Source organism: Rattus rattus, chromosome 1 (assembly GCF_011064425.1).
Source record: "Rattus rattus isolate New Zealand chromosome 1, Rrattus_CSIRO_v1, whole genome shotgun sequence".
Lineage (NCBI taxonomy): Eukaryota > Metazoa > Chordata > Mammalia > Rodentia > Muridae > Rattus > Rattus rattus.
In genome coordinates, this window is record NC_046154.1 from 54,258,999 (window position 1) to 54,277,993 (window position 18,995).

Below are 18,995 nucleotides of genomic sequence, written 5' to 3' on the forward strand. Positions count from 1 at the left end.
ACTGCCTCCAGAGAGCGAGTGCTTTGTTTTCACCAACTGTTGCACCTCTGTGTGGTCCTGGCACAGACTCAGTGCGTGTAACTGTGGAGTGAGTGAACAGATATAAGTTTCACACACAATGCTGAGGTTAACGTTCTAGAAAAGACACTTAAGAAGAACCCCTCCCCGAGTCCAGAAGATAAGCCAAGGTCACAGACCAGACATCTTTACAAATGAGTTTGAACTCTATACTGGTATATTCCAGAGTCCTGAGGTGGTCAGGTGTAACTTAGGGCTCATGGTGTCACAGCCTTCCTTGTGACAACTGGAAGCAGAGCCAAGTGCCTCTGAGACACGTAGGGGTGGGAACTGTCTACTGTGCTCAGGCAGCCAGGGCTATGGGTAGTTTCTCCAAGCACAAGCACATGAGCATCGTATGCAATACAACCAGGCAAAGTGATCTTTAAGCACGGGGTCTTGGCAAGAGCTGTTCTGAAACAACACTGCCCAGAACTAAGGGTAATTAGGGAGTTTCTCACAGCCCTCCAGGAAATCTGGCCTGGCGCAGGAATGCCAGATTTTTCAACCTTGTCTGAAGAAATCCTCCCACCAAGCACTGCCTGTTGATGATGTCTGTAATGGGTTGCAGAACTCACAGCTGGGGCAGCATAGCTGCCTTCTTATTTCATGTGTCCCTATCCTCAGAGATTTGTTTCATGGTGGACCAACTTCTACAAGCTCCTGAGGGCTGCTTTAAACGCTCAGACTCCCAAGAATAGGGCAGAGAGAACACACAGCTGACCCCAACTTCTGGTGGCTTTACTTGAGCCTAGCAAGAAGCATGTAAGAATTATGTTTTCCAGGAAAGAAAAATCTTGTGTCTTGATACTATGTCTTTGTAAGACATCTCTGTTAGACTGGGATGTTTTTGCAGAGATCTATGGAGGTGAAAACAATCGTTTAAAGACTCTCCTGCTGCACTCTATTAGCTACTTCCCTCATCTCTACGATATCAGAAGGAAGCAACTTAGGAGAGGAAGGGTTTATCTGGGCTCATGGTTTGAGGTGGGAGGCGAAGGCACAGCGGAGGCAGGACTGCGTAGCAGGTGCTTATTACACCACATCAGTCAGGAAACAGAAAGAGGCTGCCAGTGATCCGCCTCCTCTAGCCTTGGCCCCACCTCTTAAAGGTTCCTCAACCTTCCAAAACTGTGCCATCAGCCGGGAACACAGGAGCTTCTGGGATATTTCACACTCAATCCATTAGCACTCTCCAACGGTAAAGCAGGTTTTGTCTCCTTCAATACTGCCTCTTCCGTCTACAGCACAGAGCCTACCTGGAGTATATTCACTCAGTAATGCTTTGTTCATTAAAGAAATCGAAGGAAATTGTATTAGAAGGCCATAGCTGTCTATGATCCCTGCAAGCCCAATCCTGGCCAACAGCTTTCCAGATGCAACCAAAGTGGATCTACCAGGAGGATCCCTCCCAGCCTCAGAAGGGCTTGAATCCACCCGTGAAACATGTGGGCAGTGAGAAAGCCTGAGAAATCCAAGAAACTCTACTCTGTGCTTTGTGATTATTTACTTATCCAAACCATGCCTGGTCAGAGCAAGAAATTACTGAAAATGGGACCGAAGCGGTAGGGAGCCTGAGCCTCCCAGCAGGAGCAAAGCAAATAGCTTTGTGCATACTACCAATCTATCTACCAATCTATCGGACCGCTCTGTGTTTGGGGCCTGGCTTCTTTTAGGAAGTTGGTCACCTCCTGAGCATACTACTGGCTTCCTTTCAGCTGAATGTCCCCTAACAACTGCAGAGAGGGAGCCAGGGTGTGAGGGACTACAGCTTCAGTGAGGAGTAAGGGTGCCTGATGGTAACACTCCCCTGTGAGCAGCTTTAAAGGATCCAGACAGCCCACGAAGGTCATTTATTCCTCTCTTTTAAGACAGAATTCCACAGGCCTCATCATAGATTCTGTTTGCAGAACTAAATGGGTTTGTTTAGTACAAAGAACAAAAAAAAAATGTCTCAGAGAGAGCTGCTGTTGGGGGATAGATGCTTCCAGGCCAGTAGCATGTTTCTTTAAAAAGGGTTGCCACAAAGGAAAGGAAAGTAACAGTGGAGGGCAAATTCAGATGGTCAGAAAAAGAGCAAGCACAAGCAGACCCTGGGATGAGAAAAGAGCAGCACAAGCTGCCTTCTGTCAGCAAAGAGCTTGGCTTTACAGAGGAGCGGGAGGCAGCCTGTGTGGTCAGTGCAGAGTTAGCACGGGGCACAGGGCAAGATGCAGCTCAAAGTGAAAAGGCAGTAGCTGGATCACTATACCCTCAGTGCATGCACCAAGCCTTAAACGGAGAATCTCTGGTTTGTTCTGTCGTTCCATTGCTGTCGTCTGTGTGTAAATATGAATAGATATGGCTGATGACTCAGACCTGCTCAACTCGGGCATCTGAAATACGAGGCTGCAATCCCAGGGATTTGGTGAGAAAGTCCTTCAGCTGGATGCTAGTTGAAGACGGAACACAAGGCTGAGTAAGCTCTTAAAGACACAAGTTCTAAGTAAGATCTTAAGGACACAAGTTCTAGGACAATGTTAGCATGTGTCAAGGTACCTTGTAACCTGTAAACCATGACATTGTTCCAAATTTATATGATTAGGAGCACAGTACAATGCCTCTGCCACTTCAGTTTTGGTCTGGCTGAGAATAAACCTCCAACCTATAGGTCACCCAACACCATCGACATGGACTACTTGTGTACCAAGGATGAAGCAAACCACACGTGGAGGTAACTATGCCTGAACTAGGAAGTGGCCATGGCTCTTGATGGTGAAGCCTGAGTTAAGGTGCCAAGTCCAGGTCTGTATACTGTGCTGTACAAGTAGTCATCCTAGATCCACGTAGACTGGGAATATACTGGTGTTCTTCTTGGCCAGGAAAACAATCTTAGGTGATAAGAAGCAACTGCAAAAGGAAGCCAAGCTCCTGGTAAGTCGTGGGAGCCCATTCTAGTCAGAGTCAATGTCCCTATAGCATATAAAGTTTCAAGTTGGGAAAAAAGCTAGATCTCATTCCATAATACTCCCAAATCCATCTGTCACCACAGAGAACTATTTGTATTTTTTTTTTGCAACCACGGGTGTAATTTCTGGTCATTTTCTCTTGATGAAACACTTGGGTTCTGTAAAAATCTTCTGAGACCCATGATTAAACCCATGAAGGGGATGGTGCCTCAACACATCCACTTCGGCATCCCATGCTGCTCTTGAAGCTGAGCGCTTGACACCAACTCACTTTAGGTGGTACTTCCTTCTGGAGCATTCTTTTCAGAAATCACCCCCATGGCCCATCAGTAGTAGCTTTTAAGGTGAGGCTGTGGAGGCTGGGTGTGATGGATGGAGAAGTGGGAAGGAAGGTACCGTAGGGTGCCTTGCAGGGGGTTTTCCCTCATTGCTTCTTCATGTAGGAAGACAGTACACTCAGCTATCATGCTGGGCAGAAAGGTCTGGAGACCATGGCTGGGATCCTGGCACTAGCCTAAGGAGTAAACACACTTCCATATTCCAAGGGGACTTCCAGCTTATCTCCCCATCACTGCTCATCACAGAAGCATTGAGTGCAGTCCACAGTTCCAAAACCAAGAGACTTCTTTTTCTTTTCTTTTCTCTTCTTTTCTCTTCTTTTCTTTTCTCTTCTTTTCTTTTCTTTCTTTCTTCCTTCCTTCCTTCCTTCCTTCCTTTTTCCCTCCCTCCCTCCCTCCCTTTTTTATTTTTTATGCAAGCCTGACAATGGATTTTATTCTTATTTCCACCAGCTTGCCTGTATGGTTAGGGACTATGCTCCACCCCCTATAGCTCCATCTCTCAAAGTAACCCGAAGGCTTTGATAATATATTTGGGTATCACTATTTGCAATGAGGACCTGAGTTCATAGAAAAGGAAACCTTTAATGACTAGGCTATGGGTCCTAATTTTTCAAATGCTATCCAGAAAAGAAATCAATAATTTAATTATTGTTTAAGCAATAAACAAACAAACAAACAAACAAATTGCTTAAGCGGCTATCTCATTCTAAATGGGGATTAAAGACTATTCTCCACTAGCCATGTAGCAAAACATGACATCAAAGATTGCTAGAAAGCTCTCACATTTTCTGGGAGGTTCTCCTGAACAAATTAAAGAGCTTGGGTGGTTTTTCTCTTGCCTATTACCAGAGGATCACCACTTATACCATGTATTTCTCAAAAGGTAGCTACCATGACAGGTAGCTGGTGAGAAGACTGTAAGTTGGGTAGCATGAGTCCTTGACCAGCAGGCTTGTGGCATTTCTCACCCATGCAGGCTTCTTTATATAGAGAATGGGAGGCTGATCACTTCCACGTAGTAGGTAGCTATGGGATGACTCTATGCGAGCCACAAGGAACTTGCTCAATACGTTCACATATTGAAAGCATTCACCACAGCAGCTGTCACAGAACAGGCACTACGCAAATGTTTGGTGTTCTTTATCTCATTTCTCTCATTAAAAATATCCCATAAACATGCATTAGAAATCTACTGCCTCCAGGGCCTTGTGTTAGTTCCTGATATAGAGAGGAATAACAGATAGTCTCGTTTTTAAAATCCAGATTCACTTTGATGCTAGAAAAAGTATGAGAACTCTTTCTCTTTCTCTCCTCTGGTATTCTGAAATGGCCAATAAAGTACCCATTAAAATGGTAACCATCTACTGTGTTCTTTGAAGCAATCCGTCCTCATAGAGGAAACATTTCCAGCGAGGAATCCAGCAGCAGAAAGAGCCGATCACAAAGGGAAACTTGAGTAATGATTTTTGAGCTGTTAATGATTCCAACAGGCTCACGTGTTTGAATACTTGCTCCCTAGCAGGTATTTTGTGAAGATTGTGAAACCTTAAGGAGGCAGGATGTAGTTAAGCATCATGGGTCTCTGAGGAGTGGTCTTGTGGCTTATTGCCGGGTCCTAGTTCCAACCTGACTTCTCTGTACCTAGATCTGCCAAAGCAGCTTACAATCGCACTGCCACAGTTGTGAGCCACCATAAACTCTGCCCTTCCTTCTCCATCATGATGGACTGTGCCCACACAAACTGTGAGCCCGTATAAAGCCCTCACTCCCCTGCCATTTCCTTTCAGGTGTTTTATCATGGTGATAAGAAAGGGCCAAAAATATAAACTCCTTTTACTGTTGCAGCCCCAGGACTTAGAACTACATCTGAGCTAAATGATAAACTCAGTAAGTTGTTAGACATGAGTATTTGTACACTTGAAGTATCAAAATAGACTCTTGTATAGGATGGTGGGATTCATCATTTTCTTCATGTTTATTAGGGATTTAACATGAATAGAGGCCTGTGTCCTCACCCCCATCAGTCCCACCACCAAAAAATAAGGTAGAGACATCTACTTATAGATCTCTCCCAACTTTTGGGGAAGATGGGTGTTTAAAGCACCATATTAGCCAACAGAAAAACAGTCACAAAGAAACCCATTTCTGATTCATCTATAGACCCTAATTCTACAAATAGTAGCCAAAAAAGAATTAATAAAATTTAAGAAGGATTGTTTTAGCTGTTCTTTTTTTTTTATGTGAAGTTGAATATTGTTTTTCAAAGCCTGTAAAGAATTGTGTTGGGATTTTGATAGGGATTGCATTGAATCTGTAGATTGCTTTCGGAAGATGGCCATTTTTACTGTGCTAATTCTAACAGTCCATGAGATCTTTCCATCTTCCAGTTACCCGAAGGTATTTTGTATTATTCGTGGCTGTTGTGAAAGGTTTTGTTTTCCTAATTACTTTTTCAACCTGTTTGTGACATATGGTTTTTTTCTTGATTTTTTTTTTTTTTAGTTAAACTTATATCCAGCCATTTCACTGAAGGTGTCTAGCAGCTGTAGGAATTCCCTGGTAGAATTTGGGGGTCACTTATATATTCTATCAGATCACCTGCAAATAAAGTCACTTTGACATCTTCCACAAGAAAACCCACAGAAGGAACTAACCTTTACTCACAGAGGATCACTGAGATTGGATGGACAATCAGGGAGCCTGCATGGGTCCAACCTAGACCCTGAGTATACATGTTATAATTGTGTAACTTGGTGATTTTTGTGGGACTCCTATTGGAGAGAGTGGGGGCTGTTTCTAACACTTTTGCTTGCTTTGGGGAGCCTTTTCCTCCAGTTGGATTTCTTCATCCAGCCTTAATATGAGGGAAGGGGCCTAGTTTTACTGCAACTCGATATGCCACGTTTGGTTGGTCTCCCTCGGAGGCCTATTCTTTTCTAAAGGGAAATAGAGGAAGGAGTGAATGGGAAGGGAGGAATTTGTGGGGAGGAACAGAGGAGAGGAGGGAGGGGAAACTGCATTCAGTATGTAACATGAGAGAATAAATTAATGATAACAACAACAACAACAACAACAACAACAATAATTTCCCCACATTCTGAGGAAAACCCTAAACTAAAACAAATTTAAGCAATAGATCAGAGGATATATGTATGAATGAATGAATGAAGCAGTGAAAATTCCAAGGTGAGAAAGGATACTTCTTGCAAGGGACTGAAGAAGCCCATGGATAGCACAGAGCTTGTGTTCAGTCTTGAAATAGAAATAATTTGCTCCTCAAGGAAGGGGAAGGGTTGGTATTGGAAAAGGAAAAACAAAACAAACAAAAACAAACAAACAAGAAGACTAGAGGCAAGCCAGATAGAAGAATAGGGAATACTAGAGATACAGAAGCCCCGTCAAAGATACAGAGGCAAGACCAAGGGGACTAAAGAGAAATAAGACTGGAGAGGCAAGCAGAGCCGAGCGCCTGGGCTTCATTGTGCCTAGGCCATAGGATCTCAGATTAGCCAATGCTTAGCATATGGCAAGCCTTAATTAATGCAGCAACTCCATGATAGGAATCTATTCCCCCACATGCACTTAGGAAGCTGCTGTCTGCACGCACAGGCAATTACAAGCATTCTGAATGCTAGGTCCTGAACCCCACAAGCACATCAAACGCTTGTCCAAAAAGGTCACCCAGCCAATGGCTCTGATCAGTCCTGGCTCAGGCTGAATCAAATCCCCCAAATAAGACCCACTAGGATGTAGAGGCAGGAAGGTCAGAAATGGTCCAACTTCACATCTTGAAGCATTTTAACCATGTGGAACATTTTAAATGAGGAAGGGAAAAAGAAAAGAAAAAAAATCTTCTTCAGAAATTATTCCAAATAATTAAATGTTCAATCATCACAGAGCAAGCTGGGGGATTACACCAGCCCCTGCTCCGCCCTATCGATCTGGACAGCAATTCATTCCAAAGAAGAGGCCAGGCTACAGATGAGCTTTTCTCTTCCTACCTCCCACCCCCAGCCCATGTTTCCCACTTGGCAAACCTTTGTCAATTTCACTTGAAGTGTTCCAGGATGAGGTAGGCACCAGCTCAGCGCTGACTGACAACTCTGTTTCTGGAATGAGAAAGATGGGGAAACAGGGCATTATTTAATAAGGTCACTTCCAGGCTGGGAAAAATATTATAGTCTAAGGGTTTCCCCTCAGAGAGAGGCGGTCATAGCACTCTGGCTTTGTATGAGGGAGGCAGCTCCAGTGGCCAGCAGAGGCCCACATCTCAGAAGCTCTCCAAGCTAGACAAATGGTAGGCCAGACTTATACTTTAAAATTCCACCCTGAGGGTTAAAACGGAAAGAGTTATGTTTACAGAAAACTATACCAACAGAGACAACCACATTTTAACAAATAATCTTGCCAAGAAGACCAGCCTTGAACTAATTTATTCAAAAGTCTCATTAGAGGAAAAGAATGGACGAAGTTGTCCTGGTTGGTGCTTCCGTTCACTGAGTTTATGATTCTGTGAACAGAGAAATTCAGTTCTCGACACTGGTTCTGAAGTCAAAGCAAATAAAAGCAGAGTCATTTGTGGTGACTACACTTAGACAGTAATTTTCAAAGGCACTGTAATTTAAAGCAAAAATGCAAATCAACCATCTGTAGGACATGCTGTACTATGATGATTTAAAAACTTTTCAGTAACAGACAATGCTACACATAGCATAGTTTTGCTGTTTCTGAAAAGTTTAAGCCATGGTAATATTTACTAACATATTTTAATTTATATATTTTTTTCTTTTTTTTTTTCCGGAGCTGGGGACCGAACCCAGGGCCTTGCGCTTGCTAGGCAAGCTCTCTACCACTGAGCTAAATCCCCAACCCCTTCTTTTTTTTTTTTAATTTATATATCATATTTTAAATAGGGTTGTTGTAGCCTCTCCTTTGGGCTCTATACCAACAACACATAGACAATATCACAGAACATTTGTGACTCTGAGGAGGCCAAGGGCCTCCTATAAAGCACATATGATGTCACCCCACCTTCAGTCCCTTGCAAACATCAGGAATCTATTATGATTCTTTTTGCCTATTAAGCCTGGCATCTGTACTGTACTCTTTTCAAGATAGTGTATTTTAAGTAGCCACTAAAAGCAGGTCTTAATTGGACAGCAAGCTGACCTTTATTTAACAAGTAGGACATCACACGCTGGGGCATAGTACCTGGCTCTACTCACAAACATCCCAGTCCTGGGATGCCCAGTACTAAAGGGTATGGGACACACCTTATCTCTGGCTTCACCTTTCTAGAAACAAGCACTTTCTAAACTTCCTTATTTACTCTTAAGCATCCACCCAAGGGCTAGAGATGGTATATGTCCTTGTCATTTTACCAGTGACTAGTGTCTGCCCACAGAAACCTTCCAAAGGTCACCTCCAGCCTGTCCACTCATCAAACACTGTGGATGCACACGGGCTATTTGGCAGACTCGCTTCCCTGTCCTAGACCATGTGGGAAGGAAAGCAGACACACACCACACACTCTGCCCATGGCCCCAGTCTGTTCTTCACCCTGAGATAAAACTAACATAGATTCTTTAAGGAAGTAATTCTCAACCTGTGGGTTACAACCCCTTTGGGGGTTGAATGAACCTTTCACAGGGGTCACATATCAGATATCCTGCATATCAGATTATATCAGATATTTACACATTTCATAACAGTAGCAAAATTATAATTATGAAGTAGCAATTAAATAATTTTATGGTTGGGAGTCACCACAACATGAGGAACTGTATTAAAAGGTCACAGCATTAGAAAGGTTGAGAACCACTGATTAGCTTGTTTCCGGCTTCACAGCAAGCTGGCAAAGGCAGAGTGAAAGAGAAGAGGCATGCTGGGAAATGCTCACTTGGAAATTGGTCTTATCTCCCTCCGAGGGCTCTACTTCCCTTCCTCCTGACTGCTGCAGACACCTGCAGGTCTAAGGGCATCAACACACTTCACCCATGATCTCTGTTTTCATGTGACTTTTCATTCCATGTTCTTCCCTAGAAGGAGCCTCCCGGCCACACTTCCTTTCTCCCCATCCCTCCGTGTGTTATCCCTGGTGTTATTCATCTCCTTTTCAGCCCTGCTCAGCCTACATACAGTCCAATTTCATATTTTTATAGCAAAAGTCTATTATGTAGTATGGTCATTTAAAAAAAAGGGGGGGGCTCAGGAAAGCAGCCTTTTTAACCCTGCTGTTCAACGCTGCCCAAGAATTTATTCTTGAGTTTTTCTAAATAAAGGAAGCCTTGGTTAAATCCTGTACACAAGGGATGGAGGTAAATTGTACTGAGTGTTCCCTAAAGCCCAGTACATACAGCGGCAATTTAGAGAATGAATGATCAGAAGGAATGAAAAGACTTTCTTTCTAGAACTTAATGCCTCTAAGTTCACTTGTTCATTGATCCAGCGCCTCTCCATCCATCTACCCACTCAACAAATATTTACTGAGCTCTGTCCCAGACCAGCTCGGCAGTAGCAAGCAAACTCAAGGGAGTGCTTGCTTTACAAGGCTCAGGGGCTGGAACGGACAGGGAGATAAAGAATTTAAACAGCATGAAATAATGCTGCGAGGAGCTGCGATAGGGAAGGTGAGCAGAAAATCAGAGGAGGCAGTCCAGACCCAAAATGCTGCTGTTAAGCCTCCCGTGAGTCCTGGCGAGGCCGATGATTAGAAAGGTCTGTCCTTGGTCTTCTGATGACCTCTCTGGAGGTTGTCTATGAGCGAACAATTGCAAAGACCTGGTGAAGCTGTTACCCCACCCCCACCCCCTCAGAGACTCTTGTTGCTAGAGGAAGGGCAGTCTCCAGGGGCATATCTATCCTGAGCCACAGTCCTGTCTTTACTTTCACAACTTGGGCACTTCAGAGAGCCTTCTGTTGGAAACAGGGAGTCTTGCCCGGTTATCTAGCCCTGGTAGATTTTCAACCAGCATGGGGTCATTTGTGCTTTTTATCTCCCTAGCAACATTAGCACCTGCTGGGGTTGGAAGGTTGACCTAACACATTAACACTCCTGCAGCACATTCTCAGCTTTCATTTCCTTTTACCCTCTCATCTATGCTTGGTCATGAAGAGACAGAAAAAAAATCATTGTGTATTCAGCATGATACTATGAAAAGTTTAATGGTTTCTGCTGAGATCTTAAGATAAGGATTTGAGTTGGTGGACTAGCATCTTGTCATTGAGTCACAACCACCAAAACATTTTGTTGTAGCACAGGATGATCTTGAAGTCACCATCTTCCTACCTCAGTCTCCCAAGGACTGGGATTACATATACTAAAATTATGAACAGATGTGTAGTGTGCATAAATGTGTATATGTGGGTTTGTATGTGGAGAGGTACATGTGTTGGGGGATACACATGTTTATTAATGAATGCACATGGTTTCGAAGCCAGTGATACTGGTGACCTCCTAAGCAACTGTCCACGTTATTTACTGAAGCAGGGTCTCTTGTCTAACACAGAGAAGCTCACTCAGCTCATCTAGCTGGCCAGCTTGTCCAGAGAGTCTCGAATTTCCTCCTGAGAGCTGGTACTACAAGTGGGACACCATCCCTGTATAGCATTTTACATGAGTTGTAGGGATCCAGACTGATCCAGCGAGCCATTTCCCTAGCCCCAAATAATATAACTAGATACACTTCTGTGAACAAATGTAACAGTGACATCAATAAAATCTTTCTCGTGTTGGAGCCTTAGACAGCATATTTCTGCTCTAAGCAGCTTAACTCACAACAGAATTTCACAACTGAATAAAAATAAAAATTAAATAAAATGACAATTCAGTGATGTTCAGTTTACTACTAAAAGGACAAAACCCAAACTGGAAGTTCTAACCTTTCTACATTACACATGTCAGTCACCTTTACACTTCTCTGACCACCAATGAGTGGTCTCTCCCTTTCATTCCAATTTCACTGTAGATGCCTTGGGAGCAGAACGTGGGTATCCACTGTGTCTCTCTGACTTCAGACCGCTCCAATGAGTGGTAGTGCAGCAGGAGGCAAGGGGCTGGTTTCTGAGTTGGACGATTTCAAGTTCTGGCTCGGTCACAGCCTGGCCTATGACCTGGGGAGAGTTGCTTCACATCCCCAGCTCCTCCCTTGTTAAATGGACCTAATTGTAATGATCACAGACTGTTCTTGAGACTATCTGGAGATGAGGCTGATGAGTCAGCCTTTAGCAAAGGGGCTCTGATGGTTGTAGATAAAGACTTTTACTAACTACAGACACAGCCAAAGGGTGCTCAGCTCCCAAAGCCAGCTGGGAAGTGTGTCAACCAACAGAGATTCTTGGACTGAGCTTTCTCAACCCTTGAATCTCACGGGGTGAGTCTGACATATTTCATAGACCAACACTGGTCATTTACAAACCACTCAGGTGACAAGCTCAAGTACTGATATGTCTCCTAAGTGAAAAAAGGATAACAAAAGGAACAAATGAATCTAGAACTTCAAAGTGGTTTAAAAATCCAAGGGAAAGGGAATTCCAGACTCTTTGGGCCGTGCCTTCAATACTGAGATAGCTTCATAGTTATTAACTAAGAAATAACCTGGTGTTTCTAGGCAGTTTTTCAAAGCCAAATGTTATTTTCAATTTGAAGCCCCGCCCCCACCCCCACCCCCTAATTGCTAGGCCATTAGTTTTGCCACGTGGATTTTACGCTGACTGTGGATGGAGTGCGGTAAAACTGACTTAACCATCTTCCAAGTTACACAGGCTCTCAAGGATGGGGATTTTTGTGGAGCCCTTTGTTAGATGGGCAAATTGGGCGCACCCTAAGAAACAAGCCATAATCCTACTTGAAGCACAGATAGAGAGAAACAAACCCCCTTTTCAGTCTCGATCCCCAGCCACTTTTAAAGCACTTTCAAAGAGAAGCCCACTTTGGATGCAATTGAGACGGCTATTAAGATTCCAAGCACCTTCTAGTAAGACAAGTACCTTGTATTTAGGCCGCACTTTTCATTTCAGGAAAGTCAGTACACAGAACAGGCATTATTAACTCATGACTCCATATGGGAAGGCCCAAGGCCCAAGATTATCGCAGTCTGATTAGCTTTGAGGAAACCCAGGCACAGGCAGAAAGCTTGCCTAAGGTCCCCTGACTTGTCATCAGCTGTCAACAGAACATACCCATGACCTCCCGTTCCCAGCTCTGCCTCAGTCTGACTGCTTAGAACACTGGTAGTGAGTGCCTGTGTCACTTTTGGAATTCAATTTTTTAAACTTTCTAACAGGTGAAGAATAAAAGGTATGTGGGGGGGGCAAATTTCAGGGGGAAACATGTACTGAATGTGTAATTTGTATCTTCTGGCTGCCTGTGAAAATCACATTTAAATTAATGGGATTGAGGGTTCCCGGGATTAGTACAAATTATTTTAATCTGAGAGGTAAATTCAAGAGGGTTGCTATCATCCTGTAGATGTAAATGGCTTTCCTCCAGTCACAGCAGTCTGGGCATGCAGCCTCAGGAGAGCTGGTAATTGAAAAATACTTAATTTGCCTCAGATTGTTTCAGTTTAAGTGTTCTATCTGTCCGGACTGGGTTTCTTGTGCTGTCTTTATTGGTAGCCTGGGGAGATCAATAATGAGAATTAAATACAGAGAAACATTAAACAAAGTCCAAACTGAAGCCAGAATTCCTCCCAGAGTCTCTTTTGAATCCCATAGTATTTTGCCTCCTGTTCCCTTAAGGCACTTGGCAATTTGTAAGGTGACCAGAAGGGTTTTGAGTATTCTGTTTGTCACAGATATGTGTACCATGAGGCTGGGGATGAAGTTTTATGTTATTCTCAGGATCTGCCAATTCAGAACTCAGTCAGTAGCCAGCAAATGTGTCCTAAAAGCGACACATGCCTGCACGGCCTTAGGGAGATATTACAGACCAGCACAGAATTTATTTCTCTGAGGTAGTGTGGTTGACCGTAATGTTGACCTTAGGCAAAGCCCATGCCCGAGTCTGGGTTTCTTCATGCCCAGCCAGGATACAATTGTGTTGTTTTTACATTTTGGCTGCTGATTTCAGAGGGATTTGATTCCAGCATGGTGGGGAAGTCATGCTGGGGCAGGTTGCTTCATTAACAGCTGTAGGAACGTGAGAAGGACCTTTGTCATGAAGCCACTGAAGTGGAACCTAGAATGGTTATTACCTTCGAAGACCTGTCCCCAGTGACCCATCTCTGCCAGTCAAACCCTCCTACTAAAGGCTCCAGAATCCTCAAACATGGTCTCCAAGCTGAGGAAGGACAAATGTGGACCGGCACAAGACATTTCAAATGAGAACTGTAACTAGTATCTTGGGTCTTGTGAGGTGTTGAATTAACATCTACTCTGTGTGCTGGCTCTCTTGAGAGGGGAGAGAACTTACCTAAATACAAGACTCCTAACAGCTTAGTCCTCCCTGGACCCACATCTTTTTGCGCCACCTTCAATGAAGTGATGGAGTCTATTTCTGTGCCATCAAATCTAGATGGCCTGTGCCTCATGTTAATTCAGAGTTTACAGAGATCAGACTGGCTCCGTGAAGATCAGAGCTCACACAACCATGGGCTCATGAGCTAAATAAACACTTGTTTGACATTACTAACTTTGGGATGACTTGAGGAATAAATTATGAGCAATGACCACTTACATTAAGAAAAAACAAGTCTCAATAAGCTTAGAAAGTAATCTAAAGCTAGAAACCCTGAAAATAGGCGAGTACATTGAAAAGGTCAGCATTAGAACATGGTTTTTATAGTTCTAAAACTCTCAGTCTTAATTTTTCCCCTTAAAGACAAACAAACAAAAGAGACCAGACTTTAGGCATTCATGTACATTCAGAGGCAAGATCGAGGTTCTAAAGTAAAAGCTGGAGAGAAGTATCTTGGTCAATGGTGTGAGGTGCTATAGAGAATATCAGAGGACAGAGAGTCACCCCAGTCTTGGAGGACCATGTGTCAAGAGCTTCTGTGGTCATATTTAAGAGATGCAAACACAGGATTCTCTTTCAAACAGTGATGTGGGAAAACGGGTCTTCTCACATGGGACAATACAGAACTCAATCAACAGCAATGTCTAGTCAAACTTGGTGATGCAGCCGTTTCCCTGTAACAGGCTTTATATCATACCCTCACGAGCTGAAGGATGATTTTCCACATAATCGACATTTGATCTTCATGTCTATTTGGGCACCAATCTGTCAAGGCTGTTTTTGGAGCTAACAAAAAGCAAATCAGTACCTGTACTGGATGTGAAAGGAAGTTACTTGTACGCATGGCCTTCGTGCACACTAGGTCTAGAGCTGCAGGCTTAGGAACTTTTAACAAACATGAAAAGCCATGCTTCAGATGTGCCAAAGAGTCACTCAATTGTGAAAAGGGACTGCTTTTCCTGTCTCAGAGCTGTCACAAGAAGCATTTCAGGGGTCTTGTTAGTCAACAGCAATGAGCAGGAACGGGCCATGCTACTGTGTGTGTGATGGATGAGGGGCCCTGTTTGCTCATGTGTGGCACCTACAAGGCAGGCAACTTGATCTGCAGATAAGAGAGTGATTTTAACAGTTCCTATGCTAACAGAGTATGGCCTCCCTTTCTCAAACATGCTTACCTGTTTTTAGGGAGAAAGGATCTTGGTGTTGCAGGCATTTCCTGTGGGTGCTAGAACCCCTTAGGAGTGTTTGTTCCCTTTTTCCCAGACAGAGCTCTGTCAGGCGTACCCCATTCATACAGACCTTTTCCCACCAGACCTATAGCCTCTCTTCGCCTTTCCTTCCCTGATGCTCTCAAGTAGGTGTACATTCAGCATGTGGGAGAACATACACCATTGAAAGGTGATAAACAGAGTACATCAAAGAGATACTGCAAGACAATACAAAACTCAAACATGGCACAGGTAAGCTAGGGAGAAAAACACACTTGCTGTTCAAAAGACAGAAGGCTAGCTTCAAGAATACAGAGCACAGGAGTTTATGCACAGCAACATGCAGGAAGGTGTCAGAGGATGCAGCATGGAAGTGAGCAGAGGGAATGAGCTGGGAGACTGTAGGGAAAAAGAGGCAATGGCTTAGGAAGAAATCAGAGGAAACAACAGACAAGTGGCCAATGGGGCTGAGAGGCAATGTTCTTAGACCTACACAAACACACTGCGTTCATTGATTTAAAAAAAAAATGAGTGGTTAGAGAGATGGCTCAGTGGTTAAGAGCACTTGTTAATCTTTCTGAGGACAAGAATCTAATTCCCAGCACCTACACCTTCAGTTCAGAATCACTGTAGCTCCTAGGGAGCAGATGCCCTCATTTGGCCTCTGCAGGCACAAGTACATATATGTAAATATAACTACACAAGCATCCACAAAATATTTCATTTTACTCTTTAAAACTTCAGTAGGATGTTATGTTTTCCAAGTCAGATTGGAAATATGAAAATAGTTTGATGACACCCTGCCCTGAGAAGGCTTCTGAAGAAATCAGCGTTGCTGTGCGGTAGGAATATTAATTGGTGGAACTTAGTAATATGTCTGTGGAAACTAACTTAAAAGGCAACCGTGCTGTGGGGATGGCAGCGTCTCTTCTGGGTGTGCAGCCCTGCAGGTGCACTCTAAGAAACAATGCGACACTAGTATAGGACTTCAGGATACTGTCAGGAGGAGAACATTAGTGGAAACCACTTGTTTTTCCAGTATCAGGACTGGCTGAATAAATCAGAGCTATGTAAATGTCTCCACAGAACAGAGAGCAGAACAAGGGGTATGTTTGAATTAGTCACAAAATTATACCATTGGGTTAAAAAGAGGTGTATCTAGAAAATATTATAAAACCAAATTATGTATAGTTGCTTTTGAGTTCTGTACATGCACATGTATTTATATTCTTATACATATAAGTCTACATCCTCATGAAGTAGCTATAAGAAGAGACATCTAAAAATTAGGAATAATGTGTACATATGAGAAGAGGGAGAGTTAATAGGCCAGGTGCAGGAAGGGGGTTTACTTTCCATTGTATGTTCTTTTAAGTTTATAAAATGTTATAGACTTTATATGTGCAAAATGGGGAGACTATAAAGAGACCTCTCATGTCTCTATGCCAACCTAGAGAACACATCACCAGAGCATGTAGGGGAAGGAAACAGAAGTGGCCGACAAAGGTTGGCACAGGATAACTCTTGCCTTGCATTGTGAAGGAGAAGTAGATTGCAGAGACAGACACAGGGTCCCCACGGCAGAAGGCTGGGTGAACTGGAGGAACTGCTGGATGTTCACTCAGTTTCTGAGATGGTATAGGTAAGAAGTAAAGGCCCCACCCTAACAGTTCACAGATGAAAGGAGCAGGCATGATGTAATGTGCAGGTGGATGAGGAAGGAGAAGAGAGGGCGATGACATCAGCGAATAAATTAGTAGAGCATTCACACGAATGCATTTCCTATAGCTACTGTAGCTTGCAAAGCAAACCTATAATTTCTACACTACTGATGACAAAACCAGAATAGTCTGACAAATGTCACCGAGACCTGGACTCACGGATCTTTCCCTGCCCTGTGAGACTTCTGGTGACATTCTCCCAACATAAGGCCTTCTATTAGGGTGTGCTTGTATGGTTCCTCTCTTTCAACACTAATTCCCTGATGAAGAGGTGCATGCTATAACCAAACTACTACATCGATGTTTGTTTCACTCTCCGTACTTTGTGTATGAATGTGACTTGTGCTTTTTCTGTCTTTTAAATTTACAAAACAAAGAAACAAAAAACCAGTTTATCAAAAGAATTCTGTCTGGAAGTTATGACGTCAACGTGTAAGCCAGGAAACTTAGTCACAGCCATCAGACATTGCCTCTTCGTCTCACTTCCTGTTGTTATACTGTGTTTTCCACATTGAAGAGGACTATTTGAGTGGGAGGAGTGCAGGTAGTCAAGCACAAAAGGCAAAGGAGGAGATGGGGGCGTCAGCTTTCCTAACAACCCTGCTGAAGTGTCGAAATGGCTTCTCAGACAACTCTAAAACTTAATAGCAACCTTCTTTGTGGCAAACGCACTCCTACACAATACCCTTCACCCAAAAGAAACTCAAGTTATTGGTCCTGATGTTTTCCAGTTTTCCCAAGAGCCAGATCAAAGCTGTGTGTTCATACGGGCATACCAGCCTCAGACACAGCAGACCGGGAGGCCCCTGCTGAAGAAGACCTGCCTATTATTTTGCCTGGGAACTGGCTGGTTCTCTCCACCACCAGATACAGGAGCTTTGTCTTTTGAGGTTTCCGATTCTTGCCATCAACCATGGTCTGAAAATGCTAAATAGAAAATTCTAAGACTGAACACTTGATACGTTTTCAACTGCGCAGCGTGCTTTGTAGTGTGAAGAGATTTCACACCACTTCACTCCTTCCAAATTGGTTGCTACCTACAGATGGCCAGTTATTTAGTCACAGTAGCCACCTTGAGTATCAGACCAATTGTTGCCATATTTTAGAACTCGTGTTCAAGCAACCCCATGGCATTATGTAAACACTATGTCACAAGGCTATCATCCAACTCACTTCATCTCATTAGACAGATGTCTTGTGGTGTAACCTCCATGATTTGGGGGGCTGTTGGGATGTCTGAGTTGGGGTACTCAACCCAAGGGCTTTGTTCCATACACACACATGGAAAATAGGTAAGTTAGTTAGCACTTGGCCTTGACTTTGCCAAAGAGACCTGAACATCAGCATTCTGCACATCAAATACCTCAGTTGGCTGTGAACTCTAGATAAGTATGGTTCTTGGTTGTTAAAGTAGAAGTTACAAAGGTCCGTGCCACAGAGGTCATCCATGTCAGCTGTAAGGGAATCTAACAGTCCTGTACTGAGGGAAGGTGATTTCATTCTGTGCATGCTTTTCACCTGTCTCTCAAGTCTAACACTGCTTGTATAAAAGGATTCTGGGAACTCCATGAAAATGCCAAGAAAGCAAGCCCCTCCTTTATTTATTTCTCTTTTGCTTTTAAGGGTCAGGAAGAGAATCTAGCTTTTTTCCTTTCCCTGTGTCAACAAGTGATGTTCTTGGAAGGATAGCAGTCAAGGAAGCATATTTTCAAACACTCAGCTGAGGAGAAGGGCAAGGGAGCTGGAACCCTTCATCTTTGACAAAGTTACAACTTCCCTCCGCAGGAAAAAAAAAAGGCTGGAGATTTTTGTTTTTAAGGGTAAAAAGGTTCACAGTGAAAATGAAACGTTTCAAGGATGTCAAAGAGCTCATAAAGAAAAGATGTTTAGGTGAGCTAGACGTGCAGCTAAAAGCAAGTCCACATCTTGGGAGCTTTTAGGGGTAACGCTGGTATTTCCAAGGTGCTGGATTTACCCTCCTGAGGGCAAATGTGGAAACTGGCAATTTGACTTGGCATTGGAGAGTCAATGAATTACAGGACCAGGTGGAAGAGAATAAGACCTTCCCTGATTGTTCATGTCTGAAGAGTCAAGTTCAAAGTGCTCCTTAAAGTTCTGGCCAAAATAGCCTACCACCCAGCCTTTTTTTCCCTAGGCAAGTCTCCAGGTGTTTATTCAACAATGGAAAAGGCTCAGACTACAGACAATGCCTTCTATGGGTCCTGGGACTGTTCTGCACCAAGACTTTTGAAATTTTATTT

The 18,995-nt window shown here is 43.4% G+C and overlaps 1 protein-coding gene across 1 annotated transcript in view; it reads right to left on the reverse strand.

The window, feature by feature from the left end:
- The window catches only part of Ror1 (receptor tyrosine kinase like orphan receptor 1), a 353,520-nt gene that overhangs the window by 137,308 nt on the left and 197,217 nt on the right, over positions 1-18,995 (reverse strand). The window contains exon 2 of the mRNA XM_032901776.1: positions 7,384-7,455. Coding sequence (XP_032757667.1) covers positions 7,384-7,455 — 72 coding nt within the window. The remainder of the gene's footprint in view (positions 1-7,383; positions 7,456-18,995) is intronic.